General features: G+C 40.9%; 1 protein-coding gene across 1 annotated transcript; it reads left to right on the plus strand.

Annotated features, from left to right (window-relative positions):
* The first annotated feature begins 1191 nt into the window (after window positions 1–1191).
* On the plus strand, window positions 1192–17838 carry LOC129722440 (venom serine protease-like). The gene is made up of 5 exons (XM_055675890.1): window positions 1192–1527; window positions 1702–1925; window positions 2007–2219; window positions 2291–2396; window positions 17195–17838. Exons 1-5 carry the CDS (start codon window positions 1500–1502, stop codon window positions 17821–17823), a joined length of 1200 nt encoding a protein of 399 aa, XP_055531865.1. The 5' UTR covers window positions 1192–1499; the 3' UTR covers window positions 17824–17838.
* Window positions 17839–17936: the final 98 nt, after the last annotated feature.

Consider the following 17936-nt stretch of genomic DNA (forward strand, 5'->3'; position numbering starts at 1 on the left):
ATTTTATTTTTTCCATAATGGCGCTTGTATAAAAAATTAATTACCGTTGCCGCGTGATTACTGTAATTGAGTTTGGTAAAATCAAATAATCGGCCCTTTGCACACGTTTTTCCAATTACCATTCCACTGTGTGCACTAATACGCGCTAACTGGGCGGTTTGTTTGAGCAAAGCATTTAATCATTTTTGATTTATTCGAAATGGCGGACATGTTTTGTAAACTGATCGATTTTGCGCTGCCAGCACCAGTGCACCAATCGGAATCAATGTGGTGATTGTGTAACATTTGTCCAGTGCATCGAAAACAAAAAAAAATGTACACCTCCGCGTCACGCTATAATCATCCCATTCAATTTTTTTTCATGTTCTCTAACGACCCCATTGGATGACAGCGCAAAAAACCAACACCCCTGTCGTCATTTGGGAAAACATTTTGCTGATTGTAATTTTCCGCTGTGGCCATCATCGGAAACCGCACAAACCCTCTGTGTGGCATGGCTGTGTGGTCAACTGTGAAAAAGCTTATCTCACAAATTAGGATACAAACACAAGTCATCGTTGTATTTGGGATTAAAAAAGTAGAGCGAATAAAAAAACACATGAAAACATCATTAAACTTACAATTGAGAGAGACAAGTTCTGAAATCGCTACTTCGGGATAGATTACCGAACAAAAATATTTATGGGACAGAAAGTTTTTCCAGATTTGTTTGCTTGGTTGTTGACTCCTGATTGAACGGGTTATTTGTGGTAAATAAAGCATCAAACTAATTACGAGTCATAGCAATAGCAAACATTTTGTTCATTATGTAAGTCCGTTGATGAGTTTTCAATTATTTATTCTGCAAACAACGCGGCACAAACAAATTTAACCGGCAAAGCCGGAGAGAAGCATAATAATTTCCGATTTCCATTGATTCAACAACCCTTCAAATGTACGAGTCGGTTTTTTACGACATCTTACTCATCACCCTCAGAAGGCTGTCTCCGGCAGTAAAACTTCACCGCCACAAGTCGCGTCGATTACAATTTCCAACTCATTCCGCTTCATTTGGCAGCCGCACACTTCATCCGCAGGGGAAGATTTCCGAAATCTATCTTATCTGCCTGTCGCCACCTTATTTATCAAAACAAACAGCGACCCTCCACCCGACACGGCGTCCTCTGCCTCCCATCCTGGGCGCTAAAACCATGGAAAATAAAACAAAAGCAATTACCGTCATCTTTTGAAGGCGAAAACATTTCTCCCTGCTCACAGCTTATTTAGCCAAGCTGTCCCAGTTTGGGCTCGGAAGTCGGCCATCGAAGACGAAGAATTGAACTAGCTACGCACCGTCGGAAAATTTTGCTGCCGCGCGAAAATTGCTGTCGTTTCGTTTTCCTCGAAAAGTTTACAGTATATACCATTTTGAGTGTTACGTTAGCCGGAGGGGGTAGAGGCAGCTGCAAATTAAAACTACGCCTGGGGAGAAAATTGCAAATTAAAACTACGCCGATGAAATGAGAATAAAATTAGGGTCTTGTTTCGGTAATAACTGTGGCCGAGGATAATTGATTTTGACGTTAATTAAAATGTGTTTTCGCTCCGTTCCGACATTACGGGCGATGTAATTTGACACATCCTTGTTTGCTTCCTTTGAATTAAGCACCTGTTCCCAATAAAACACGAACCTTTTTTTTTATTACTACCGCCTACCAACAGGAATTGCGATTTGCGTGATAGTCATCGCATCAGTCGTCAGCATTGCGAAAGCCCAATACACGGGCTGCGATTACTACCAGCAACTTGCTTCGGGGCAGACATACGCTGTCTACTCCCCTAATTATGGTAACCTCTACCCGGCTAATACGTACTGCCGCTGGACACTGTTAACTACACCTGGGTCAAGAATAGCCCTATCCTGCCCGGACGTCTACATTCCACAGGTAGGATATATTTTGTGCCTCATTAAAATTCATGTTACATGTTATCATCGTTCTATTCAACAATGTTTTAATTAAATCTAGAGCACATCCTGTTACTACGATAAATTGCTGATCTCCACCGGGGGCCAAACCGACTTATCCGATGCGAAAGCCTACTGTGGAACCGGAACGGTGACGACGGAATCCACCGGTAGCGGAATGGTTATCACCCTTGAAGTGGGAGCTACTACCTACGGGGGAAGGTTTTACTGTACGGCTAAGAAAATTGATTGCCAGTGTGGCATGAGGCGTAAGGTAGCGGCGAAAGTCTCTTCAGGGACGTAAACGAATTATTAAAACTGTCTCATGTTGTATTTCTATTACAGAAAAAGATCGTCGGCGGAACGGAAACGCTTGTTAACGAGTTCTCGATGATGGCTGCCCTAGATGACACCACTAGTAGCAATGGATTCTTATGTGGGGCTACAATAAGTAAGTAAATTACTGGTTTTACAATATGAATTCTTCTTACGTTTTTTCGACAAATTTAATTACCGTATGCAAGAAAGCAGTTCTAAGAAACTGAACTTACCCGATGATAGTTCAACCAACTGAGACAACCTTTTCGTCGTAACTGTTTATTGCCTTTCGTTAACAAGCTGCGTATCTTATCAGCTTGTGCAAATAAATCTGTAGCGCTTGCGATGCGATGTGAATTATTTAGGTAATAGCGGCATAATTTTTTGTCAACTTCGGTTCGAAATAACTTGTTTTTAACCAAATTTCAATTTTCTTGCATCTTACGAAATGTCTTCGCGTGAGACTTTAATCATCTATATAGCTGAGCCAAAATCAACCACATTTTCGATGTGTGTTTTTTCATTAGAGCAAGACATTGTACATCTGAATAGTTGCGATATCGGAAAAAGTGTGAACTGGAGCAAATTCTATGTAAATTTGAAATCAATCAAGCAGTCACCTACCAATACTTTGTAAATTTAAAATTAATCAAGCAATCACCTGCACAAACAGAATTCGGTCTATCATGGTGACAATAGCCATGTTCAACCGTAGACCTACGTTCAAAAAGTCGACTAATCTTACGTTGGCACGTCCTTTAGTCCCATTCATAACACAGTGCAACATTTTTTTTGCCTTGGCTCCTATGTATGATTTTTTGATGAAGTTTGATGCGAAAATAAATTTCCCTGAGTTTGAACATATTTCAACTTAAGGGGCAACAATGGTGCCATTTTGAATTTTTTAGAAACCGGTAATTTTTGTGGTTTTTTCGACGCCATTTTGTTTTGAGGCCAAATATCGAAATTCTAAGAGTTTGTCCAAATATTAGCATTCTTTTACCCATCTTTTGAAAAAAAAACAGATCTTAAATCGGACAAAAACTGAGCTCAAAACGGTGATTCTACGAAACCGGTTTTGGCATAGTTTTAGTATATTTCACAAAGCAAAATAATATCGATTATTTCTGGGTATTAATGGTAATTCGCTAATATTTTAAAGTGATAGTCAAATTATATCTTATTTTGAGTAAAAAAAGTCTCAGAAATCGAATGGTAGGTGTCTGATCTACGTAAAATGTCAGCAAAATGTTGATTTTGCCCCAATTCCCCTACAATACTAAAATAGGTATATCTGCTGACATTTTACGTAGAGCAGACACCTACCATTCGATTTCTGAGACTTAAGCAGGTATTAGACAAGGCAAATATTTGCTATTTTTTAATACAGATTTTATTTTGTGCAAATAAAAATCGTACCAAAAATAGCAAATATTTGCTTCGTCTAATACCTTTAGAATTGATGCAAAACCTATTTCCCATCACCTAGCAGTGTTTTCAAATCTTTTTTATGCCCATTTAGAGAAAATTTCAACAAGCAAATAAAACTGTTTTTAATTGATGCAAGACTGTGAATTGTTACTGAAGGATGCGTGAAAACCTATTTCCATCACCTATTAGTATTTTTTAAACCTTTCTTTCTAAGCCCATTTTGGACATTTTGCACATTGGTTCATTGGTTTCAAAACTTACTACAAACATTTTTTGAAGCAATTTATAGCCCAAAAACAGTTGCTGTATCATTTATTTTCAATTTCAAAACAATTTAAAAATTTACGTTATATCGAGGTAATAGTTATGTTATATCGAGGTTGCCTTATATCGAGGTATGACTGTACCACTTCAGATCCTTTTTTCCTACAATCAAAGATTTCGTGTTCGGCTGTGTTTTAGTTTTGTAATTTGCAAACCAACAACAATAACACAGGCACAAGCAGTGAAACGTCTTTCGTGGATTGTCTATTGATAATGCTCAATAAGTGACACTGCAAAAAGGAAAAAAAGTGCGAACAGCATAAAAAATTCGGACAATTCTACAAAAGATCAAAAATTACTGGTCGCTGTGGGGTCCATAAAAAAACTAGTGAACACAGCCTCCATGCTGTTAGTAATGAGAATGGCCTGAGGTTGGTGAACTTTGCCGCAGCCAGAGGAATTGCAGTCTGTAGCACATACTTTGCACGAAAAGATATTCGGAAACCAGCGATGCCAGATTGGAAGACATATCTTCAAATGGAAGACATTTACCCTGCGGTGAAGACAAATGGAAGACATTCAAAAATATGTGAAGACATTCGAAAATATTTTTTTTTTTTTTGCTCGACAGTTTACGATTTGCCGGTAACTTTTCCAGTCTTCAGTCGGTCCTAACAAGCCATCTCGGGTTGGAACACATGTGAAGACAATTTTTATTGGAACGTGAAGACATTTGAAAAAATGACCTGGCATTCCTGCCGGAAACACACATTGAACCAATCCAATAGCGAATCCTGCCCTCAAATCGATCATATTCTACATTTCTCAGATGCCATCGATGTGCGGTCCTCCCGAGACCCGAACGTCGACTCGGACCATCATCTCGTAAAAGGAACGATTCACGCCCGGCTGGCCAACGTTTAGAAGACGAGCACTTCGAGGAGGATATATCCTATACGTTTGGAAATCCAGAGTTTGTCAGCTAGCGGAGTTGCTGCTGAGTACACTCGGAAAGTTGATGAGCGGATTGGTGAATCCGTCGGAGACCTGAACGAACAGTGGAAGCACATCAACGATACAATCAGCAATACAGCGAAAGAGGTGTAGGGCATGACCGCAGGAACCACACAGAAACCACACACTTCAGTCCTTTTTAATCAGTTTCCTGGATTCGATCGGATCAGCTGGATTCGATATCAAATAAAAGCTTTTTAGTCGTTTTATAAAATGCTAACTTCGGGTTCTGGACCTTTTCTGTAGAGAAAATAGCACCCCGAAAATTGCCAAATATTTTCCTAGAAAAATATTTTTTTCGTCATGTAAATCTATTTGTCACTTTTGACACCTTACCTTCAAGTTCATATTAAACTAGAGTGATAATTTTAATTTTTAGTAATTCTCAAGTCTAACCCGAGCTCTTGCAGTTTTGGTAATTTTGACGGCATGTTTCGAGAAAAAATCTTCGAGGAACGTCTTACCCCAAATTGCGTATCTTCTGGTAAAGTAGGTAGTTCTGGTAAGGTACAGTGATAATCCAAATTTTTAGTAGAATCTTTTAAGTCTAGCAGAAACTACAGTGATTTTAGTGATTTTGACGGTTTTTAGAAAAAAAACCTTCTAGGGCCGTTTTACCCCATTTGACACACTTGGCTTACACATGACATTAAAACTCTTGAGTTGCTCTACAAAACGCCATATTTAGATATTTTTTCTAGCGATGTTGAAAAAAGTAGATGACCCTGAAAATTGACAATTATTAAAACAAAAATGCATTTTTTTCGTCACGTTATCTCTGTGCAATATATTGTGACCATGCGTTTTAAAGTACTCTTAGTGTAGAATAATACCACAAATTTTCAGAAAAATCCATCAAGTCTAGCAGGAGTTATACCACTTTTTAGAATTTGGACGTTTTTGGACATATCATTTTCAAAGGCCGTTTTACCACACTTAACTTCAATGAAAAAACTGAAATTTTGCATAACATTCTACCTTGAATAGACAACCAAACGCTAAAAATTTCAGCCCAATCGGAGAACATCAAAACAACATGCGGCTGCGGCTCTCGCGAACTGGCTCTTAATCAACGGCAAATACAATAGGGGTCTTCACATCAAGCTCGTATACGAATACCCAGCCGTAAACTGTGTATCTTCCTTTACTCGTCAATGGAGGTGAGTATTTTTACGGCTGGGTATTTGTTTACGAGCTCGACATGAATACCCATAATGTATTAATGTATTAGTGACCATTAGGGTAATATCTGCCTGTTGGTCAATTTGTAAATAAATAAACGCAAGAAACGCGAGCACTGCGATCCGATAAGACAACATTTCGAGGTGTTGCTGAACGGCTAAGAGGATAGAGCCATCGCCAGAAATAGGAGAGGAGTTGAGGAGTGGATCCGTCAAGCTTAGCCAGGGTTAAAAAAACACAAATCAGCTGGAAAGGACGACTTCCTGGCCGAACTTTTTAAAGCAGGGATCGAGCAACTGTTGCATGCAATCCATCTATTCATCTTGAAAGTTTGGGCCGAAGACAAACTACCATCGGACTGGATAGACGGACTCATCTGCGCAGTCTATAAAAAGGGTTTACCTACAAACGGCCGAAACACGAAAGGCCGAATCACAAACGGCCGAATTTCAAACGGCCGAAATAACAAACGGCCGAATCTATCAAACGGCCGAACCACAAAAGGCCGAATCATTCGACAGGCCGAAAAATCATTGATAATTAACAGAGATTTAAATGAAACCCGCAATCATCCACCTAGCGGTGAAACCCAGTGTTGGCGTTAGGCCAACGGGTAATAGGAATAAGAACAGTCCGAGTTTGCGAATAACAATAGATGTGTATTAAAAAACTTCCTGCAACTTTATTTATATAATTAAGTTTAATTTCTAACTGTGAGAAGCCAAATCACTTACGTTCAGTGTTCTTAATCCTGTTTGGCTTCCCTTCCACTTCTGATTTTCTTCCTAATAATTTGTGCCCTGTAATTGGATATTAGGTTACTTCCTAAATCATTTATATTCAAGTGATTTTACTTCTCGTAGATGCAATGTACGCGTAACCTTTCACAAGGCCGTACTTTCACTGACTCGAGAGCACTCGTATAACTAAAGTTATATTTATAAGTAATTATTTAATCTTCTCGCAAATACATGTGGTAGAATTTAAGGTTAACCTAAGATAGAGTATCCAATATTAGCATTTAAGCTTAATTTTTAGCACTAGTTATGTAAGTTTAGATAGAAAATAATTTATTAATAATTTTATTAGGAGCCGCACGTCACACTCAGTTGTATTCTCCCTTTCTTCTCCGATGAACAAGCGCCATCAATTATGATCGGAAGCTGATATGTTTCTCGCTGGCGAGCGGGCTTGTATGCACTTCGCCCGTGTGAAGCAGGGTTGAATTTTACAGGTCACTTTCGCTAGGTGCGCCGACCGAGGGGTCGTCACACCCAGCCTCTTTCATTCGAACTTATTATTTGTTAAAAAAGATTTACACGATTTCTATAATTTCTGGTGCATTTCTTTTTCACTCTAAATAACAAATTTTTGGTAGCCTACAGCACAACTATTCCAAACATTCAAAACTTCATATTCACACACATATGAACGTATATTTACACATACACACGAAAATAACATGAAATAAATAAGAAAATGATCTTGGTATAATCGAAACGTCACTGCACTTATTAATAATTCAGAATCGATTATATATATAGACTTGTTAATACATAGACTCGATGATATATGGACTCGATTATATATCATTTCAAGTTCGATTATTTATAGTAGAGATGCACCGAATATTCGGGTTTTTATTTCTTCACAAATGTATATTCGGGTTATCGAATAATGCTTGAAACTAGTTCTTGTCCAGGGTAATCCTCTTTAATTAATAAGTAATTTGGTTTTTAATTTTTCTCATTTAATCATCATGTTCTGTTGAATATTCGGCTGAACAGACGGCCGAATATGCAAAGATAAATGATGATAAGATGAGAAAAATTAAACACCAAATTGTTATTGACTTAATGTGACTTACCCTAGACAAGCTCAAGTTGAAACCATTATTCTGTAAACCGAAAATTCGATACTTTCCACAACAAACATTTTCCCAGCCCTATTATTCGGTGCAACTCTAATTTATAGCAGGAAATTTGTTCTTTATTTTAAATATCACATTATCTAAAGCTGAAATGTTGTAAGAAAATGTCCATAAAATACGTAATGCTTGAGAAGAATTTTGGCCATTTGATTTGATAAAGTGTTACCACCCATGCGAAAAATTCTGAGAATTTATACAAAAAAAAAATATTTATTTTATTTCCTTGTTCTTTGTTTCCGTTCCCTAATTGTTTCATAGAATGAAAACAAAATTGAAAATTGATTTAATGCAACACACTCGTGGCCTTCGGCCAACTCGATTGTCCGGGGCGCATGCTGTCCTTACACGCTACCGCTCGTTCGGACGTAAACTAGGGGATTGCCCCTATGCTTCAGTAATCCGGGCAATCCAGTAGATCAGTTGTTTGCATGCGAGAGGCCGCCGCTTCCGACGGCGGGTCGGCGGCCTCGGCAGAGCCGCATTGATGTCGTTTGCAAACAGAATGTCCAACGAAAAAACTAGTTTTTATGCATATTTCAGGCAAGTTTTCAGTATTTTTATCCATGTTTTTATGTTGCCTAAAAAGTATGCAATATAAAATAGCTGTAACGAAAAAAAATTCCAATTGAAAAAAAAATCGGCCCTTCGTGATTCGGCCGATCGAAATTTCGGCCTTTCGTTAGTATTGATATAATTCGGCCGTTTGAAATTCGGCTGTTTGGAGCTATCCCATAAAAAGGGCCACCGACCGGATTGCAGTAATTATCGAGGCATGACTATCCTCAATCCTGCATACAACATTCTCTGCCGCATCCTGTTTAATAGACTAAGGCCGTTGCAGAAAGCCTTTGTCGAAAAGTACCAGTGCGGTTTCCGGGAAGAGCGATCTACAACGGACCAAATGTTCACCTTCCGTCAAATCCTTGACAAGTTCAGAGAAGTAAACTTGCATACTCATCATCTGTTCATATACTTCAAGGCGGCATACAACTCAGCTAAGCGCAACGAATGGTTACAGGTTATGCTTGAACACGGTTTCCTAACGAAACTGATTAGGTTGATTCGAGCCACCCTTGACGATTTTCCATCATTCATCAGGATAGCGGATGCAAATTCGGACCCGTTCATGATGTTAGAAAGATGATGCATGATCAGGGATACCCATTGTGCAGATTTGTCTGCAAAACGCAGATTTTTGGAGTCCGTGTGCAGATTTTTAGTGATTTGCAGATATTTGCAGTTTTTCCACGATTTATGCAGATTTTTGTCAGAGTCTCCTTATATTTGCGCAGATTTTCTTAAAATGTGTGCAGATTTTTACAGACTTTTGCCCGCGTGAGCGAAATTTTTTCGGATCACGGGTAGATTTTTTTCAGATTACAAGCACATTTTTCCGGTTTTTCGAGCAGTTGCAGACATTTTTCAAAAACATCTGGCATCTCTGTGCATGATGCAGTTCTGCAGAGCAGTGGAAGAGGCATTGGTGTCTTTCAAGAGGAGAGCAGCGAGAATTGTACTTACCATCAACTCTGCCAAAACACAGTACCTGCTGGCTGGTGGAGAGCGTGGAAGTTCGTTGAGTTTTAAGTCTGAGATTTTGATAAATACCCCTATGAAAAAACCGACGAATTTGTGTTCCCTGGTACTCTTGTGACAACGACGTAAGCCGCGAAGTGAAGCGACGGATAGCAGCTACAAACAGGACCTTTACGTACCGGTTAACGTATCCAGCTGAGAGCCCGCAGCATGCATGTTCGCACGAAACTTGTGCTCTAAAGGACACTGATTCTCCCGGTGGTACTCTACGGCCATGAGTGTTGGTCGATGAAGGTAATCGACCTGCGAGCACTTACAGCCTTCGTGCGCAGAATCCTGCGTTCAGTACTTGATGGAAAACTGGAGATAAGAGTGTAGTGCAGGTGCATAAACCAAGAAATATACTAAGCATACCAACACGCGGATATCATCAAATTGATATAATACGGCAGGCTAGGTAGTGAGCTGGCCGAATGTCGGAGGAGCGATCAACGAAAATAATATTGACAGAGGTCGGCGACTTCGTGGTAGACCCCGTACTCATTGAATCTGTATTGTGGATGAGGACGCACGGTCGACGGGTGTTAGGAGCGATCGGAGAAGACTAGCTCAAGATCAAGAGATGCGGAAACGAATTCTAGATTCAACAGTGAGTCGTTAACGACCTGTCGTCATAAAAGTAAGCAAAAATCTTGTATATTTTAGCTATCCATCCGTTTAATTATTATTTATATTGGTACTGTTGTTTTTGTTAGCATTTGAAAACTTCCATTCTGCCATCCAAAAACGTTACATTACAGTTTTCACAGAATGTACCCCAGTATAGTAAAGAAAGACGTAGTCCTACATCAAAAACATTCGAACATGTAGGTGTGCGTGTGATCCGTTATATAAGATGTATCCAGCAACATTTTTATCTAGCATTATTTTTAACCAGTGGCGCAGTAGGAATTTCGACTAACGGAAAACTATAAAGTTTTTTCGTAAATTCAAAGGGCTAATGAGAATTTCAGTTCTCAAAGTATGCAAATACTTTTAGAGCTGAAATTCTCATTAGCCTTTTAGATTGTTACTTTGACGTTCGGACAAATGCAGTTGTATTAGTGTGAACTTTTGCGTTTATTTTTTGTTTAAAATTGAAAATAAACTGGTGAATATTCATGCATCGATAGCACGACTATTGGAGCAGTAATTTAAGTGGTGGTACGAATAAAAGAGCGTTGCAAAAAATGGTTTAACTTAGAGTTTATATATACTACCCCTATTCGCATAACAGTCCTATTTTGTGTTTTTTTGTTTTTTTTTTTCGGGAATGGGTCCATTTAAGCATGCTCTTCAAGAATAGCCATTGAAATCAAAGTTGTGGGAATTAAACCTTACTTTTTTCATTGCTATTCTTAAGGATCATGACAAAATTGACCTATTCTCGCAAAAAAACAAGAAAACATCCAAATTTTACATAGAACTGTTCAGCGAATAGCGGCAGTATATTCATTGTTGGTCGATTTCATATGAGTGAGAAAGTGTCTTCTGTTAATTTCCTCCAATGATTTCGTAGGCTGAATATAGGAACAAATCCCCTCTGGTAGTAAGTTTTTTCGGCCTAAAATATTACCGAACTATCACTACCGAGATTAAGGATATTTTGTGTCGAAACTTCAGTTAGGTGAACCGAGGTTTACAAAAAAATGTGATAGCTGTCATTATTTTTTTTAACCGAGCACTCAGTGGTGCCGTTCTCGGCAAAAATTACCGAGACCCGGCAATAAATTCTAAATATGGAGCACAAAATGTAGCACAAAAAAGCCTCCCCAGCTGGTCTCGAGGTATGATGCTGTCCTAACAAGCCATTCGTCGTAGGTTCGAGTCTTAAGTCGGGAGAGACTGTTAGTGTTAGTAGGATCGTAGCGCTAGCCCCGCAATTGTGCTGTACACTTAACGGTTGGCTGCGAAGTCTGTGTATAGTAACAGAAGGTCAAGTTCCGAATCGGAATGTAGCACCATGGCCTCACTTTGCTTTATGTAGCACAAAATACAGTAAAACACTATTTTAATAGATTTGCTACCATCAATTGGTTGGCAAAGGGCTGGACACGTGTAACTTGAGACCCTAATGTGGCCATTCACCTCTGTCCAGCAACTCCTATCCCAACCTCCGCGTGGTACCGACCGGAATACGAGTAACCTTAGCGGAGATCGGGTAACCAACCCCGGTGGAAACTATGGTCGTATGCTGACTGGGAAGGGGGTCGTACGCGGCTGTATCTCCATAGGGATACGTACAACAGCGTCTGACCCGGAGCGGGCGGCTGAATTAGGGAATGCTGTATCCTGCCAGCTACACCTAAGATGGCAGCCCCATCTGCAGGATGTAGGTATCGCGACCCTGGTAAGGTAGCATACCGAAACCTTTCATCCACCACGAACAACGAATTTATAAATACGGAACGGATCAATCGGCAAAGACCTAGGCTACGAACACGGAAAAAGATTAAGGTAAACGATTGGAAATTGGGTACTTGGAACGTCCGATCTCTCAATGAACCGGCGCGGGCTGGCTTGCTTGCTCGAGAACTACAGCGGCAGGGAGTCGAAATCGCAGTGATTCAGGAGGTTCGGTGGCCAAATTCCAGAGAAAGGGAATTCCGTGCAGTAGACCCTATTGCACGCACTTCTTTCAAGTACCACATCTACTACAGTGGCGGCAACGCAGCGGAACGTGGCGTCGGTTTCGTAGTGCTGGGAAATCAGAAAACAAGAGTCATCCGGTGGAGGCCCGTAGATGACCGTATATGCGTGTTGAGGATTAAGGACAAATTCTTCAACTACAGTTTAATCAACACCTACGCACCGACAAACGACAAATCCAATGAAGTCAAAGATGAGTTCTATGACAAGCTTGAGCGAATCTATGACGAGTGCCCAAAACACGACGTAAAAGTCGTCATCGGAGACACAAACGCACAGGTTGGGAGGGAGGAATTCTTTCGTCCGGTCATTGGAAGGCATAGCCTCCACACGTCAACCAATTAAAACGGCCTGAGGGTGATAAACTTTGCCGCGGCCAGAGGAATGGCCATATGTATATTCGGAAACACACCTGGAGGCATCCAAATGGAGAAGCCTGCTCCCAGATCGATCACGTACTGATTGACGGTCGGCACTTTTCGGATGTTACTGATGTTAGGTCTTTTCGGGGACCAAACATTGACTCTGACCATTATCTCGTCGTATGTAAGATCCGCGCACGGTTGTCGAACGTGCTGAAATCTCGCACAGAGAGGACGACGCGTTTCAACATTCTGCGGTTGAAAGCTGATGGCGTGGCAGCAGAATACGCCAGAGAGCTGGATCAACGGATCGCAGAACAGCAGGAGGAAGGAGTAGAAGACATAAATGGGCTGTGGAGCAGTGTTCACGGCGCCATCGAAACGACTGCGAGAGAGGTGGTAAGTACGACGCGTAGAAGACAGCCTAACGGCTGGTTCGATGCTGAGTGCCGGAGAGCGACAGATGAGAAGAACCGTGCCAGGAGCCGCATGCTCACTGCGGCTACGCGTCGGAACAGAGAGAGGTACAGGGTGGCAAAAGCTGCCGAAAATTGAACTCACCGTCGGAAGAAGCGCGAGTACGAGGAGCAGGTGCTCGCCAGCGCAGAGGACAGCTATGCTGAAAACGACGTGCGGAGATTCTATAGAACTGTCAACAGAGTCAGAAGCAGGAATTTCCCTGTGCCGGTCATGTGTAATGACAAGGACGGCAACCTGCTTACTGATAAACCGACGGTTGCAGCCAGGTGGAAGGAGCATTTTCAGGCGCTATTGAATGGTGAGGTGCCGGATGAGCAGAGCAGGAACAGGATGACGATTATGAGTGACGAACAAGCTGTGGAGCCACCAACACAGGAGGAGGTGAAAAAGGCGATTAGTGAGCTGAAAAACGGCAAGGCCGCTGGGAAGGACGGTATCCCGGCCGAACTTCTAAAAGCGGGAAGCGAGCGGCTGTACTATGCGATCCACCAGATAATACTAAAAATCTGGGCGGACGAACAAACGCCGAACAACTGGTTGGAAGGCCTCAAATGCCCTTTCTATAAGAAGGGCCATCGATTGGATTGTGGCAACTATCGAGGGATAACGTTGCTCAACTCAGCATATTAAGTGCTCCCCCGTATCCTGTTCTTCAGATTGAGACCGCTAACGGAATCCTTTGTTGGCGAATACCAGGCTGGTTTTCGACAAGGGCGTTCCACGACGGATCAAATTTTCACTCTGCGACAGATCCTCGATAAGTTCCGGGAGTACAACTTATCGACTCACCATCTGTTTGTGGACTTCAGGGCGGCATACGACTCAGTGAAAAGAAATGAGGTGTGGTAGATCATGCTGGAACACGGTTTCCCTACGAAACTAATAAAGCTGAGTCGTATGGCACTGGAGGGATCCAAATCGCGCGTGCGGATAGCTGGCGAGACATCAGCCGCGTTCGTAACGTTGGATGGACTGAAGCAGGGGGATGCGCTTCTCCAACCTACTGTTTAACATCGCTCTTGAGGGTGCAGTACGAAGAGCAAACGTCGAAAGAAACGGTACGATCATCACGAAATCTCACATGCTTCTTGGTTTTGCGGATGACGTCGATTTCATCGGTATCAACCGTAAGGCCGTGGAGGAGGCTTTCGTACCTTTTAAGAGAGAAGCAGCGAGATTGGGACTTGTCATTAACTCTACCAAGACGAAGTACATGGTAGCTGGCAGAGAGCGTGGGAGTCCTCGTGGTGTTGGTGCTGAGGTGGAGATAGATGGGGAACGATTTGAAGTGGTTGACGAATTTGTTTATCTTGGTACGCTTGTGACATGTGACAACGATATGAGCCGTGAAGTGAAACGACGAGTTGCAGCTGCGAACAGGGCTTTCTACGGACTGCGTAACCAGCTAAGGTGCCGTAGTTTGCAAACTCGCACAAAACTAGCGCTGTATAGGACGCTGATACTCCCGGTGGCCCTTTACGGACATGAAGCATGGACGCTGAAGGAAGCTGATCGACGAGTGCTCGGAGTTTTTGACGGGAAAATTCTGCGATCGATACTTGGCGGTAAACTGGAAGATGGAGTGTGGCGCAGACGCATGAATCACGAGTTGTACCAGGTATACAAACATGCTGATTTAGTGAAGGTAATACAGCGGGGCTGGCTTCAGTGGGCTGGACATGTAGTCAGAATGCCTGACGAGAGAGCCGCCAAAACTATCTTCAGTAGACAATCAGGAAGAGGCCGTCGACTCCGTGGTAGGCCTCGCACGCGGTGGATGTGCGCGGCGGAAGAAGATGCACGATCTGCTGGTGTACGGGGAGACTGGAGAACGGCTGCCCAAGACAGAAGAAGCTGGACATCTCTAATTCGTTCGGCCCTAGACCGGTGAACGGTCCGTAAAGTAAAGTAAAGTAAAGTAAAGTATTCTTGAAGATCATGCCAAAATGGACCCATTCTCGCAAAAAAACAATAAAACATCCATATTTTACATGGGACTGTTATGCGAATAGCGGCAGTATATTCATTGTTGGTCGATTTCAGATGAGTAAGAAAGCGTCTTCTGTTGATTTCCTCCGATGATTTCGTAGGCTGAATGTAGGAACAAATCCCCTACGTGTAGTACGTTTTTCCGGCCTAAACTATTACCGAGCTATCACTACCGAGATTACGGATATTTTCTGCCGACACTTCACACTAAACTTTTTTTGTTGAAATTCAGTAAACTTTCACTGAATTTTGCCACGTTGGAATTTCAGTAATCCATTCAGGAATGAAAAATTACTGAACGTTTCAGCAATGTGAAATGTTATTCTGTTTGACGGGACTTTATTGAACCTTCAGCAATATGAAATGTCATCCATGTTTGACAGAATTTTACTAAATCTCCAGCATTATTCAAAGCGTTTTCAAACATTCAGCAATGTCAGCCGCCGCATATTTTGACAGTACTTTGCTGATAAAATTTAGCAAAGGTCCGTCAGGTTACTGAAATATCAGTTGAGTGGGAATTCTTTATATGGGTTTGAAAACACGTTAAAAGCTGATTTTTTCTCAATATTTATTTCATCTTACCCTTATTGTACAAAAATGAGCATTTTTATTGTAAAATGTGCCGCCGAAGAACATTCGAAATCCGAGGAACATATGCCAATGCCCTCTACCGTACAGCGAACTGAAAATACGAGAATAATTAACTTCTTGTCACCAAGCAGATTCTCCACGACGCTCGACTTTTAGGTTCTGAAGCACTTCCTTGAGCTCAGGACCCATTGTTCAAATAAATTTCTTCCCGAAAAATCTACATGCATTAAACAAATTGACAACAAACTTTTTTTTTCATTTTGACACTCGCAGTACGAAGCAGTCGATGATAGATACCGAATATTTGGCAATTAAAGTGAAGATTGCTGAATGTCAGTAAAGCAAAGGGAAGTGCTGAATTTTCAGTACACTGTTAGATAGCTGAAATTTCAGTATATGGTTTTTATTGTTGAATTTCAGTAAAGATCACTGAAATTGGCTTTCGGGAATTTGCTGTGTTCAGTTAAGTGAACCGATGTTTACAAAAAAATGGGACAGCTGTTATTGTCTTTTTACCGAGCACTCAGTGGTGCCGTTCGGCAAAAATTACCGAGACCCGGCAATAAGTTCTAAGTGTGTAGCACAAAATACAGTAAAACACTATTTTAACAGATTTGCTACCACAAATCAATCGTATTATTTCGGTCAAAAGTAACTTCTTATTTATTTATTTATTTATTTATTTATTTATTTATTTATTTATTTGGTATATTCACCAATAGGCAAGCAGGTGCCCTAATGGTGTAACTTAAAGCTAACAATTAAAATATCTTCAGAGAGTCTATATAAAAAGTGTATAAAAGTGTATTAAAAATTTACTAAATTATTGTTGAAATCATTGTTGAAAACCAAGCCAAGTAACACTAATTGCGCACTTTTTTATTCATTCCTAAGTTTTAATCATATTTTTTTCTCTTTTGATTTAAATCCAAAAGTAGTCAGATTAGAATGGTAATCATGATCATTTTCTTATCTAAAAATGACACTAAATAAACAGCTAAAATGTAATACGGTGGATACATTTGATTGAAGTAGTCTCTTCGGTGAAGTTGTGAGTAGTAAAATCACAGTTTTAGCAAATACGTTCAACCATGTTTTTAATAATTATAATTGAAACTACTCTTGCTTTATAGGTTATTATTGAGTATTACAGCAAAAACAATTGATTACTCTTTAACAGCAGAAACAATTGATGAATAATTTGAAAGTTATCCCCGTGAATTTGAATGTAACGAGAACTTCTGAATTGTGCATCCAATCTTTCTGATCTTTCTGAGAATGAAATAAATAAGATTGATCATGAATTTCTATGAATATGTTACAGGATTTAAAATCATGAATCATATATCACAACTCAATTTTGAAATATCTCGTAAACGAATGCATTCACATGAGGTTGAAATTACAACTAAAATCATATTGCATAGTAAAAACTTGAATAATTGTTTTTTACATTTGCAGTTACACCTTATCACGTCATCACGGCCGCCCACTGCCCGATCGGTCACAGCATCTCAAATCTGGCAGTGCAAGTCGGTGACCACGACATCGCATCTGTGACGGAAACATCATTCACGGCCACCTACCGGGTGGCTTCCATCAAGATTCACGAATCGTACAACGTGACCACCAGTTTGAACGATATTGCAATCATCCGTACGCAAACCCAAATGCTTTTTAACACTGGCGTAAGTCCTGTATGTCTACCCTTCAAGTACTATGAAGCAACCTTCATCGGAATGGAGCTGGAAGCCGTCGGTTGGGGATCCACAGATTTTGGCGATGCCAAGTCCCAGGTGCTGCTGAAAGTCGATCTTCCCGTGGTGGACCCCGGTAAATGCTTCCAAACGTACACCAACTTTGAGGACAAGCAAATTTGTACCCTTGCAGCGGGAAAAGACACGTGCCAAGGTGACTCCGGCGGACCGCTGTTCTACACGGATTACTACAATGGACTGGTCTATCTGGTGGGTGTCGTGAGCTACGGTATGGCCTGTGCAACGAACGACCCTAGCGTAAGCACCAGGGTTACCAGTTATTTGAACTGGATCATGCAAAACACTCCTGAATGGAACTATTGTTATCAATAAAGTGTGTTTATGATATGTTCGCAAATCGCACTGCTGCACTGAGAACAAACCTGCAATTAGTTATTCAAAAACGTTTTGTTTTTTCAACTGGTTATTTCAAGGTTCACTCAAGT

The sequence above is a fragment of the Wyeomyia smithii genome, chromosome 2 (assembly GCF_029784165.1).
Source record: "Wyeomyia smithii strain HCP4-BCI-WySm-NY-G18 chromosome 2, ASM2978416v1, whole genome shotgun sequence".
NCBI lineage: Eukaryota > Metazoa > Arthropoda > Insecta > Diptera > Culicidae > Wyeomyia > Wyeomyia smithii.

Coding starts and splice junctions, on each gene's coding strand:
- LOC129722440 (XM_055675890.1), top strand. CDS start 1,500: ATGAGAATAAAATTAGGGTCTTGTTTCG. Junction 1,926..2,006: donor CGGACGTCTACATTCCACAG/GTAGGATATATT, acceptor AATTAAATCTAG/AGCACATCCTGTTACTACGA. Junction 2,220..2,290: donor AGTGTGGCATGAGGCGTAAG/GTAGCGGCGAAA, acceptor TTTCTATTACAG/AAAAAGATCGTCGGCGGAAC.